Genomic DNA, 14,169 nt, shown 5'->3' with positions numbered 1-14,169 from the left:
GTAGTAAGGATAAAATCGAAACCTAAACCGACAAGATTGTTCACGTCTATATGCCTACAAGTGACCATGATGATGATGAGGTAAAGTGTGTATACGAAGAAATTGATGAAGCTATTAACACATAAAAAGGAGATGAAAATTTATTAATAGTTGGAGCTCAGAATTCAAGCATTGGAAAAGGCAAGGAAATTTAGTGGGTGAATATGGGCTTGGCAAAAGGAATGAAAAAGGGGACTAACTTATAGAGTTTTGCACAAAGTATAATTTAGTAACTGCCAACACCCAGTTTAAAAATCATAATAGGAGAATTTACACATGGAAAAAGCAAGGTGATACTGCAAGGTATCAGATAGATTACATCATTGTAGCAGACATTGACAGCAACCATAATTTAGTGTTAATGAAATGTAGACTGGGGTTTAAAAACCTGAAGAAAAGGTGTCAGATGAATCGGTGGAATTTAGAGAAGCTTGAGGAAGAGAGAAGGTAAAGAAGATTTTTGAGGAGGACATTGCAAGAGGTCTGAGTAAAAAAGATAGGGTAGAAAATGTAGAAGAAGAATAGGAGAATGTTAAAAAGGAAATTCTTAAATCAGCATCAGCGAACTTAGGCGGAACAAAGAGAACTGGCAGAAAACCTTGGATTTCATACGATATATGCAGCTGATGGATGAACGTAGAAAATATAAGAGTACTAGTGATGAAGAAAGTAAAAGGAACTATCGACAATTAAGAAATACTATAAACAGGGAGTGCAAACTAGGGAAAGAAGTGTGGATTAAAGAAAAGGGTTCAGAAGTGGAAAGAGAAATGAACATTGGTAAAATATACTGAACATACAGGAAAGTTAAGGAAAATTTTGGGGTACATAAATTAAAATCTAATAATGTGTTAAAACAAAGATGGTACAGTGATACATAATACGAAAGGCAAAGTCGATAGGTGGGTGGAATATATTGAAGAGTTATACAGAGGAAATGAATTAGAAAATGGTGTTATAGAGGAAGAAGAAGTCAAAGAAGATGAAAGGGAGAAACAATTTTGAGATCTGAATTTAAGAGAGCATTAAAAGATTGGAATGGCAGAAAGGCTCCTGGAATAGACGGAATACCTGTAGAATTACTGCGCAGTGCAGGTGAGGAAGCGATTGATAGATTATACAAACTGGTGTGTAATATTTATGAAAAAGGGGAAGTTCCATCAGATTTCAAAAAGACTGTTATAGTCATGATACTAAAGAAAGCAGGAGCAGATAAATGTGAAGAATACAGAACAATTAGCTTAACTAGCCATGCATCAAAAATCTAAACTAGACTTCTGTACAGAAGAATTGAGAGGAGAATGAAGAAGTGTTAGGAGAAGACCAATTTGGTTTAAGGAAAAGTATAGGGACAAGGGAAGCTATTTTAGGCCTCAGATTAATAGTAGAAGGAAGATTAAAGAAAAACAAACGAACATACTTGGCGTTTATAGACCTAGAAAAGGCATTCGATAACGTAGACTGGAATAAAATATTCAGCATTTTAAAAAAATTAGGGTTCAGATACAGAGATAGAAGAACAATTGCTAATATTTACAGAAACCAAACAGCAACAGTAATAATTGAAGAACATAAGAAAGAAGCCGTACAAAAATGTTCCCTATCCCCGTTACTTTTTAATCTTTACATAGAACTAGCAGTTAATGATGTTAAAGAACAATTTCGATCCGAAGTAACAGTAAAAGGTGAAAAAATAAAGATGCTATGATTTGCTGATGATATAGTAATTCTAGCTGAGAGTAAAAAGGATTTAGAAGGAACAATGAACGGCATGGATGAAGTCCTACTGCATGAAAATAAACAAGAACATAACAAAAGTAATGAAATGTAATAGAAATAACGAAGATGGACCACTCAATGTAAAAATAGGAAAAGAAAAGATTATGGAGGTAGAAGAATTTTGTTATTTGGGAAGTAGAATTACTAAATATGGACAAAGCAGGAGTGATATAAAATGCCAAATAGCACAGGCGAAAGAGCCTTCGGTCAGAAATATAATTTGTTTACATCAAAAATTAATTTAAACATCAGGAAAAGATTTTTGAAAGTATGTTTGGTGTGTAGCTTTATACGGAAGTGAAACTTGGACGATCGGAGTACCTGAGAAGAAAAGATTAGAAGCTTTTGAAATGTGGTGCTATAGGAGATTGTTAAAAATCTGATGGGTGGATAAAGTGACAAATGAAGAGGTGTTGCGGCAAATTGATGAAGAAAGAAGCATTTGGAAACATGTAGTTAAAAGAAGAGACAGACTTATAGGCTACATATTAAGGCATCCTGGAATAGTGGCTTTAATACTGGAGGGACATGAAGAAGGAAAAAATTGTGCAGGCAGGCAACATTTGGAGTACTAAAACAAATTGTTAGGGATGTATGATGTTGGGGGTATACTGAAATGAAACAACTAGCACTAGATAGGGAATCTTGGAGAGCTGCATCAAACCAGTCAAATGACTGAAGACAAAAAAAAAAACCAGCCAATTAAGACTCCAAGTGCTTTAATATGGTGGACATGTACTTGCTGGCATTCAGCAACCTATGTGTGGCAGCTAATTGTTGTCTCGATGAAATGAATTTTAATTTATGGATGTCATATATATTTTTAATAGTTGATGGGGTGTGCCTATCCATTTTAGCAAATATATGACAAGTGAGCGGTTGGGTCACATAAGCTGGTGGTGTATGGCACTGCGCTTAGTCCGCCCACGCTGTTAGGTAAGCTCTAGCAGATATTTAGGATACTGGTCTCTAAACTGTTCAAGGCTCAGTAGCTGTTTATGGCACAGACATTTAATCGTATGCTTTAGGGCAACCAAAAGGGGTGGTGGTGGGAGAAATCCCAAGCAAACCAATCCTATCTAAATACTCTTAAATATATCTTTTACAGAAAATAAGAAATTTACACATAACAAAAGATTTCAATACTTCATTTCAGTACTTTTTCTAACCTTAAGTGCTGTTTAACAAAGAACAAGTTTACAATGAAGATTCAGACACAATTAAATACGCTAGAAAAATTAAACAATTAATATCATTTTTCAACCACAACATTTAACATAAAACTGAGAAAAACCTATGTCAAAATTAGCCACATATAAGGAAATACATCTATATATACTTTTTCCCACTGGATTAGGGCAGGAAATCTCTTTACACTGTAATAAATCTAGCTTAATTGGGCTCTACTGCTGCCAGTTCTCACTGCTGATATTGCACCCTACTGCTGGAAAAGGTGGGAAGGATAAGCTGTGATGGGGATCGTTCAATGTATTGATTGTGGTGGTATGACCTTAGTCGTAGTGGTGTGGAATGATGGTGGATATGAATGTGTTCATTGTTAAAGAGCTTATGTAAAAGCTTAACTGTTAGCTTATGTGTAGATCCACAAATGTCCACACACATGTAAAACATTAGAGAACATTATGAATGACTTCTTTGTGCATTTTAGAAAATCTTCACCATTACGGTAAACGGTTACTAACATGGGAGAAGAAGGCTTTTGCAACGGGAAGTTTCTTGATGTGCCACACAAAGGGAGGGCAAGCACTCAAGCTGAGACGTCTGCTGCTGTGAAAGATTCAACAATCACCGATGAAATCAACACGTAAACATTCTGCAGACCACATGCAGAAGGACTTGAAAGTTAAATGTTTTCATCCAGCTATATTTAATGTGTTGAGTAACAATAGTCTTGATCGATGTGTGTATGCATGTCAGTTGCAACACTTTCCGAGAGCAAAAGATAAAAAGAACGTCATGTTCTCAGATGAGTATGTGATTTAGCAGAGCTTTCATAACGGAAATGTTTTTTCTAGGCAAAAGACTATCCTTACTTTTTTGAGGAAATCGAACACTATCAGCCTCATATTATGATTTAGGCTGGGATGACAACTGAATATCTTGGTTCTCATTTTTTCGATGGCACAGTTATTTAAGAATGTGAATGGTTGCTTCCAGAATTAATGGCAAAAGGGATTACTGACATCATTACATTTCTGCAAGATAGTGCTCCATCCAGCGCATTTTGCTTTGAATGTGCAGACATCTCAATTAAATTTCTCAAAATTGCTGGATTGATCAGAAGAGTTACAGCTCCATTGGCTTCGCCAGCAAGAAGCCCTGACCTCACCACATCTAACAATGCACTATGGGGTATTGTAAAAGAAAACATCCGAAATCACAGATATGTCAACAATGACCAGCTCCAAGATGTTGCTTGGTCAGCATTTGAAATGATCACACATGTAAAACATTAGAGAACATTATGAATGACTTCTTTGTGCATTTTAGAAAATCTTCACCATTACGGTAAACGGTTACTAACATGGGAGAAGAAGGCTTTTGCAACGGGAAGTTTCTTGATGTGCCACACAAAGGGAGGGCAAGCACTCAAGCTGAGACGTCTGCTGCTGTGAAAGATTCAACAATCACCGATGAAATCAACACGTAAACATTCTGCAGACCACATGCAGAAGGACTTGAAAGTTAAATGTTTTCATCCAGCTATATTTAATGTGTTGAGTAACAATAGTCTTGATCGATGTGTGTATGCATGTCAGTTGCAACACTTTCCGAGAGCAAAAGATAAAAAGAACGTCATGTTCTCAGATGAGTATGTGATTTAGCAGAGCTTTCATAACGGAAATGTTTTTTCTAGGCAAAAGACTATCCTTACTTTTTTGAGGAAATCGAACACTATCAGCCTCATATTATGATTTAGGCTGGGATGACAACTGAATATCTTGGTTCTCATTTTTTCGATGGCACAGTTATTTAAGAATGTGAATGGTTGCTTCCAGAATTAATGGCAAAAGGGATTACTGACATCATTACATTTCTGCAAGATAGTGCTCCATCCAGCGCATTTTGCTTTGAATGTGCAGACATCTCAATTAAATTTCTCAAAATTGCTGGATTGATCAGAAGAGTTACAGCTCCATTGGCTTCGCCAGCAAGAAGCCCTGACCTCACCACATCTAACAATGCACTATGGGGTATTGTAAAAGAAAACATCCGAAATCACAGATATGTCAACAATGACCAGCTCCAAGATGTTGCTTGGTCAGCATTTGAAATGATCACCCCTGATATGCTGTTGCAGATGAACATCTGGAGAACAGATGGAGGTGCATACAAGTATGCTTTTAATATGGTGGAACCCACACAGATGTTTTAGATGCATAGAAGATAAGCTGCACCTATCCTAATAATTAAGGGGCTCTTTTTGCCTACCCCGTATATAAACAATTCAAAATTAATATTTACAGGAAATTTAATTTTCTCTTCTATATCTTATTTGTGATTTTTAAATCATCAATATTATTTTAATTGAAGCAATGGCAGGAATTAGTACTGGCATAACATAATATATTATAGTTGCAAAACAAGTAAAATGTATTACAAATATCATGTAAGGAATGAAATATAATACCTGATTGTTAAATGATGGGAACTGTGGTGAGGTAGATTTATAATGTTCTTTATTCAACAAGATAGTACGTCCATTAACGCCTTCACTAATTTCACAAATATCACGAAGACGATTTAAATCAGAAGCACTGATTGGATTAAGATAACGGCTTTCAAACATCTCTCTAAATTTAAATAATGGCAATTGATGTCCAGGCACTTCCAATAAAATTGCTATGACTTGAGACCGAACCACTTGTGGATTATGAGGTGAAGAAGAACGAGCATATGAGATCATTATACGTTTATAACCAATTTTTCTTCTATGTAACTGTGATATTGCATACTGAGCATCTTGCTGAGTCGGTACTTTAACAACTGCAGCTAGATTTCCTCCGGACTGAACAAAGACTGATACGTGTAGTACCTGAAACAAAATGAAAGAATATTGAGTATTGACTTTGAATTTAAACAAAACTAAATACTTTACTGCTTCATATAACAATATCTACAACATCCATACATACTACACAGACCAGAGAATGAACCCAAAGTGTTACAAAAAAAACTCTTAAAATATTTTTTGAGTTCCAGGCAAATTTCATATAAATTTTAATATTATTCTGTAATCCCTAGGTACAAGTGAATAAAATATTATGCAACCCACATGGAGAAAAACATACATGGAAACCATTATATGAAAAAACTTTATTAAATTTTACAAAATAAATATACAATAATTTCATAAGTTAACAGTAATTTTGTTATAATAACTGCTTAAAATATCTTCTATTTGCAGCTGTAAGGCATCAAAATGTTTCTTTATGCTAGAAGTAATTTTTTAATGGTAGCAGTGCAGATAAAAGATATCGATTTTAACATTATTTTGAGTTGACTATGCAAGGATTATTTCTGAACATTTTTTCTTGAAAACTGTATCCATTGAAAAAATGGACACCATATGTATGCATATAAAATTACATATACACATTTCTAAAACTATAGAAAATGTTATTTCACTAATAACCTGTTTTTTTATTTTAATTTTTTTTTTTTTTTGTTATTGAATAATTATTTATTGTAAAAATCTTTTTACAATAACGAGAGAGAGAGAGAGAGAGAGAGAGAGAGAGATAAAGTCTGATTCAAACTGATTGCCTTCCCTTGTAAGATTTAAATATTTCAATAATTAAAATTTTATTTGGCTATAACTCTAGAACCAATGAAAATAAGTACGACTTATGATATATTGTTGAAAAGCTCTCAATAACGGCTTATTACTGCAGTTAAGAAAAAGTCCATAATCCAACTTTTTGGGGTTTTGGGCTTTTCTGGTCACTTTTGGTGCAGTTGATTGCAATCAAAAGGGGAGGTGCATAACTAGATGTTACAACAGTCCTAAATTCAAAATTTCAACATCCTACGTCTAATCGTTTTTGAGTTAGGGCGAGATACCTATGTACATACATACATACGTAAATATAAATATCATGGTGAAACTAGTCAAAATGGATATTTCTGTTGAAATCTGAAAACCAAAATTTTTCGTGATCACAATACTTCCTTTACTTTGTACAAGGAAGTAAAAATCATAAAGAAAATATCCATGGGAGATAAATCTGGAAACCTAGATGGCTATAGACTACAGCAAATGATTCATTCCCCCTAAAGAACTCACAACAGCAAAGCAACACTGTGTTACTCACTGTGTAGGGTGTTGCACTGTCTTGTTGCAACCAATAGTCATGTCTATCTTCTTCTAGCAGTGCTATGAAGTCTATTATAATCTACTGGTAGCTTTCAGACGTTACAGTTTCCATGAAAAATATTGATCCAAAATTTTTTTCCAAGAATAAACTCTGATCTCTTCTAAATGTAATGTAATCTTGTGGAAAATGTGAGCGTTCTCAACTCCAATATCTTGTTTTAGCTGTTTACATAACCACTTGGAAAAGTGCTTTGTCGATTTTAAAAATTTTATATAAGATCTGATTACTGTCATGAACAAAATGCATAAACCATTTGCAACAATTGTGTCCTTTTCCACGATCAGATTCTCACAATTCCTGTACATCATGAAAACAGTATAGACATAATTAAAATATTTTTATGATTTTGCAAATAATCCTATGTAACATTCCAACCTGCTGAGATAACCTTCTTTTGACTTTTAAGCTGATTGTTCAAAGAATACATAGGACATGTTCTAAAAAATGTTAACACTGATGGCCAGCTGGAGCATTTTTGTTCATCCACACAACCAGTTTCTCTAAAACAAATAACTGTGCATGAAACTGTTGACTTATTAGTATGTTTGATCAAGGTAATACCAGAAAGTCTTTCTGGAACTTTAAAAATGATTCGGATTTAAAATAACTATCAAGAATAATTGCACAAAGTCTTTAGTATAAAGTATCATAATATAAAGTATAATGTATATGCAATTTAGTATAATGTAAAGTATAATGCATGATAGTCTTTTTATGGCCACCTTCCATCAATACACAAAATAGGGAGATTATTTGATTACTGTGTATACATTAATACAGATATATATTGTGTATCAAAAGGTCAAGTATTAGTGCCAACCTAAAATCAAACTTCTAACTTCAGTGAGTGGATGTAGAATAGAACTCATGGTTTATAACTTACCACTCATGCTGTACAACGACAAAACCTCTACAGCAATCTAATTACGCAATGAGATATTAAAATATCTCTGTCATTGTTCCTTGAAATTAAGCGATTTCAAGGAAAAATTAATCTTTTTATAGTTATAATAATTGGCTGTAAAGTTACTGCATAAATTAACATAAAACAGTACTTAATAGTGCCATAATTTGTCCTATTAGCAACTGAAAACAGCATAGTTATACAGCAACTGATTAATGTAATGTGCCATTTCAAATAAAAGTCTTGTGCATAATAAGGCAAAGAGTACTTCCAACTACATATCATAAACCATCCTTACAAAAAAATTACCAGACATTAAAGATTGGGTAACAGGACTTTTGAATCAAACTAAATTATGAAGTTTTAAACTCATCGATAAAGACATAGCGCCACTGTAGAATGCTTGGGATAAGACCATTATTAAACTAAAATAACTGCCACTTAATTTTTTTTCACAGAAATACACCAAAATTACATTTGTTCTACTCTATAGATCATTAAAGAAAAAATTAAACAATTAATACAAAATATTCTGAGATGGAATCAGACATTATAATAGCAAGCTATATTTCTCTGGCTGTAGAGAATATAGCAGGATATAAGTTTTACATATTAAAAAAATAGTATTTTAAATCTTAATATTTTGGGTGTGAAAACATTATTGTATTATAAAGTATAAGTTAGGTTATACTTATTAAAATGTTGACCACTTAAATATTATACTGACAAACATATAGTTGTAAAGTATTCATTTTAAGTGTCACTACTTGTAAGTCTCGTAAACAAAAAAAAGTTGTGAAAATCGGGAATTTTTGCCTGATTTTTAGTAAATTAAAAATACCCTATTGCTTTTTTTTTTCTAATATAGCGGTCAAAATCATTTTTTTAAATGAAAATCACTAATTTTATAACATTTTAAATACAATGCATAATTCTATGACATTTTCTCCTAAATGCATAATATATTAATCGATCTGGATTAATGTAATAATTTTATGATTTACTTATTCATAAGCAGATAATAAATAAAATAAATGAGTAGAATAAATGAAAAGCTCAAATGAAAATAGTTTGATAAGAACTTAAAATAAATAATGAATATTTTTATCAATTTATAAAGCCTTTGATATCATGTCCAATCTCAAAAATTTAATCTTGAAAACTATTATGGATCAATCTACAGGACTCTACTTAAAACTTCTGTAAATAATTTATTTTTCAAAAATTGTGTTAACTTTTTTTTATATAAAATCTGACATAATTTAAAGTTAAAATGTTGTTTTATTAACAAATACATAAAATATTAACACAAAATTCCTGATGTGGAAAATAACTCTGATGACTGATTTGTACATTTACAATGTTGTCTTAATAAAAAAAAAAATTGTTTGCATTTTATTGTATACTATAAAAAGTGTTCTTTTACAGCATCATAAATCTGTAAATGATTTTTTTTTCTTATCTTTACCATTTATTCTTACCTAGTTTTTGCTAAATGTTTAAAAAACATATAATAGTTACTTTTTAGAATATTCTTATCCAATTAATCTAAACAACAATAACAAAAAAGGAAACGATTATGATATAAAAAATTTTAGACAAATAATTACTAAATAATAATGATTTAATTTTTTATTTCACACAAATTTAAATTTATAATTCCAGTAAAAAATATTATTTTATCAGACAGATTATATATGTTTCAATTATCTATAAAATTTTAAACAATGAATGTTATTTTTTTTAAAACTACTACAAACAACTATTATTTTTCTACAACAGTTCAGAAAAAACTTCAACATACACAGAAGAATGTAGAAGATATTCAGATTGCAACTTTCACCATATTTGAGTAGAAACTTTAGCTGGGAAATTTTGAACATTACAACTTTAAAAATATCCTAAGTGGTTAAGAAACAAGGCAATTTGGTACTTGAAGAAGGTGCATAAAGCTGTCTCAATAACAAAATTTGGCCAAGGAATTTTTATTTTTTAATGCATTGAACATGGATTCATGGAACCCAAACTGGGGCTCACATGTGAAAATGGATTCAGAACAGATGGAAAAATATAAACGGGGAAATTAAAAATATTTGTAACACAGAACTCTGAAACACTGACAAACATACATTGAAATATGAGAAAATTATACTTCATGATTGAGGAAGGAAAGAAGACTCTATAACGTTGATAAAGTAGAAAAAACCCAGTAATATGGGTTTCTTCATACAATAATGCCAAAAACGAGATAAGAAGGAGAAAAAGAGAATAAATACCAACAAATAATCATACTGTCATTTATAATTACTAAATGTTAATACAGTGTAACCTCCAAAAAAAAACAGTAACCTCCTCAAAACAAACAGTTTCCCAAGTCCCAATATATTTTTATAGAAATTAATCTCTTCAAGACAGAAAACTTCACAATACAGTAACAGAAAGCAAACAAGATTTTATTTTCAATTTTACGTATTAATCTTGTCCCATAAGACGGAAAGGAAATTAAAAAAAAAACATTGTATATTCCCACGATTTGCAAATTATAAATCCAGTACATAATTATTATTTTAGTACAGTACTATAACTTGTTTAATTATACGCCACCACATTCTTGGTTCCAAACTTCCGGCACATAAGCCGACAGTCATTAATAAAAATTGATAGCGAGTGGCAGCTTATGTAAACAATCCATGTACAATTTTGAGAATAATTTTATTCAGTGCCTTGAACACCATGGTACGCAGCAGTATAGTTTTCATTTTAACAAAGAAATAGATTGTTATAGTTTCGCCTTCTGTTAGTTATCTGTTGAGAGTTTAAATACAGTACATATGGGCCTAATATTTTTAATTTAACCTTACACTTTAAAAATTGTAACCTATTTTAGTTTTAGTTACGTGCATTTTTCTTCTTTTAACATTTTGATCATATATGCCAAAAAAAAATTTACATTTAAAAGACAAGATAGAGGTTATTAATTTAATTCCTAAAAATCAACATTTAAGAACTTAGTGAAAAGTTTAATTATGGAAAAACAACAAATTTACGACATTTTAAAAAATAAAGATAAAATCAACGAAGAATGGTTGAAAGGTAAAAGGAATGCTAATTGTAGATGGCAGACTAAAAGCAAAAATGAAGAAATATATTCAATTTTATTTAAATGGTTCACACATGCCAAATCAAAAAATCTACCTATTTTGGGATCTATCCTGCAACAACAGGCAAAAGAAATTGCAGCAAATTAGGAAACATTTATTAACATAAGTTAAGTTAGGACATTTAACGCTTCTAATGGATGGCTAGAAAAATTTCACGGGAGGCATTCTGTTTCTTACAATCAAATTTCAGGCGAGGCTAAAGATATAGACAAAGAAATAGTTATAGACTGGAAAATTAAAATAAAAGAAATAACTGCCAGTTAGGAACCAAAAAATATTGGTAATTGCAATGAAATTGGTTTATTTTTTTTAGCTTTACAAACACTGTGACTGAAATGAAACGACTAGCACTAGATAGGGAATCTTGGAGAGCTGCATCAAACCAGTCAAATGACTGAAGACAAAAAAAAAAAAAAACACTGTGAACAAAACACTGCGTTTCAAATATGAAAAGTGTATTTGAAGACAAACAATCCAAAGAAAGAGTGACTGTTCTGATGTACGGTTTTGTAGATGGCATGTTACTTAAACCATTGGTGATTGGTAAATCTTGGAAGCCTTGCCGTTTCAAAAATGTTGTTCAGTTACCACTGGAAAGGTACACAAATAAAAAGTCTTGGATGGCGTCGAACATAATGGAAAAATAGCTACATAATTTAAATGAAAAAATGGTTAATGGAAATAGAAATATTCTACTGTTTTTAGAGAATGTGTTGTGTCACCTTCATGGATATTATTCTAACATAAAACTTGTGTTCTTTCCTCCAAACAAAACTAGTGTAACTCAACCAATGAATCAGAGGGGTTATTAAAAATATAAAAATTCTTTATCGGAAACACATTCTGGCGTTACTAGTCGCCAGTATGGATTCATGTTCATCCGTTTAAGAACTGATGCATAAAATTACGGTTCTGGATGTACTAAGATGGCTCTCTTCATCGAACAAACAAATTACAAATAACTGTGTTAAAAATGCGTTTAAAGAAACTGGTTTCTGTATGGAAACCAATGATTATGTTTTCAACACTTGTACTTTGCGCAATAAAACAATATTGTGTGAAGTTAAATTTCTGTTGCAAGAAAGTGGTCAAACATTGTTCCATGCTGAAGACTAGATGGGTATTGATACTGATTTCATAACAGAAGGATTTCAGATTGTAGATGAAATTATTTTGTCTGAAGGTAGCAAGATCAACAAAAGTTCAGAAGAAGGACAAGAAGAGGACCCAGAAAACAAAATTAACAGTTTCGAAAAAACTTTGGATATGGTTGCACAGCTGGAAGAATTTGCGATTCGTAAAAACAGCAATTAACCACAACAAAATAAGTTAACTCCTAGAAATATTATTGAAACAGAATACTGTACTTGACTAGTTTAGAAAATGATTTTATTTTAGAATTAGTGTTAGATCATGTTGTGTTTTAGGCTATGTAAATTTTTTCTACTTTCTTGTACTACTGAAGTGTATAATTATTGAAAATGAAAGTTCCAAGGTTAAGTTATTGAAACAAAACTGTACTTGATTATTTTAGAATTAGAGTTAGGTCATGTTGTGTTTTAAAGTATATTTCTTCTAATTAAATGTAACTTTTAAACGAAAGATTACTACTTGTAAAAATAAAATTACACCCTCCTTTAATGTAACTGAACAATTTTTGAAAATTAGTGGTTAATGTTTTCTATATGCAGTATAATTTCCACATTATTCCAAACATTTATCCTTGTCTAACTTCACTTTATATTTGTATAATTCATAGCAGAGGAACTCACGATAAATTAGCTTGATTATTAAAAACTCTGCAAGATGGAAACCTCTTCAAAACAAAATTCGTCCTCGGTCCCATCAGATTCCATTTGGGGAGGTTTTACTGTACTGAATAATAAATCTATTTCTGGGTAATACTTTATAAAATACAAAACTTACCATGACATTTTCTTGAAACATATTCATCAGGATTTTTTTCATTTCAATCGGATCTATGTTTTGATCTAGATTTGTTACATGTAGTTCAACAGGGCTGTTGCCACTTCCGCTTGAAGATGATGATGATGCAATAGGATTGAACATTTTCTGCAAAACAAAAAAGACCACATGGAATTTTATTTATTTACCAACAATAAATTGTTATTCTCTCAAGTACTTACAGGTCAAAAAATACATGAGCATGTAAAATAATAAACTTATTTTGATACATCAGAATGAAAATATATACTTTATTATTTTATTCTACTTAACAGTATTTGTTACAAAAAAAAATGTAATGCTGCCATTAACAATAGGGTAAATTTTTAACCCCCATTAAAATGTGTATAAGGACCATTCAAATTGATACTATATTACACTAGATAAATTAATCAAGGTCCAGTGAAAAAAAAAACTACTAAATCAGTCAAAATATGTGATAGATAAGTCATTAATATACATGAAAAATCCATATCAGAAGAATAAATTTCATCTGTCTATGTAACAAACATGACAGAACAATAAATTTCACTCACAGATAACCGATACAATAAAGCAGCTTATTTTTCTTGACAAAAGAAATGAAATTGTTTTCTCTTATTTTAAATATCTACACGAGAGTTGAATAAACTGTATGATAAAATAACAATGACCACTATAAAAGTGCTCACAAAGGTAAAGAAAAACAAAAACAGCAACAAGAAAATAATTTTTTTTAAATTTATTAGAATCAATAAAACAAAAAACAGTACATATTTACCTCACTGTCACTATGGCAGTGATTTTGACGATTTCCACCATGGGCTGTAGAAGATGGAATAGATAAATTTACACCAATCAATGTATAGGGAGATGGAGTACGGCACCTACGATTTACATTTGACCCGGTCTAACCAAGAAACAAGAATACAATACAGCAATT

General features: G+C 31.4%; 1 protein-coding gene across 1 annotated transcript in view; it reads right to left on the bottom strand.

Moving 5' to 3' along the window:
• The window catches only part of Marf1 (meiosis regulator and mRNA stability factor 1-like protein), a 146,027-nt gene that overhangs the window by 48,629 nt on the left and 83,229 nt on the right, over window positions 1-14,169 (bottom strand). The window contains exons 12-14 of the mRNA XM_075375513.1: window positions 14,008-14,136; window positions 13,209-13,355; window positions 5,471-5,875 (exon numbers count right to left, since the gene is read on the bottom strand). Of these exons, the coding sequence (XP_075231628.1) occupies window positions 5,471-5,875; window positions 13,209-13,355; window positions 14,008-14,136 (681 nt within the window). The remainder of the gene's footprint in view (window positions 1-5,470; window positions 5,876-13,208; window positions 13,356-14,007; window positions 14,137-14,169) is intronic.

The sequence above is a fragment of the Lycorma delicatula genome, chromosome 9 (assembly GCF_047948215.1).
Source record: "Lycorma delicatula isolate Av1 chromosome 9, ASM4794821v1, whole genome shotgun sequence".
Lineage (NCBI taxonomy): Eukaryota > Metazoa > Arthropoda > Insecta > Hemiptera > Fulgoridae > Lycorma > Lycorma delicatula.
This window is presented reverse-complemented; position numbering and strand designations above follow the sequence as displayed.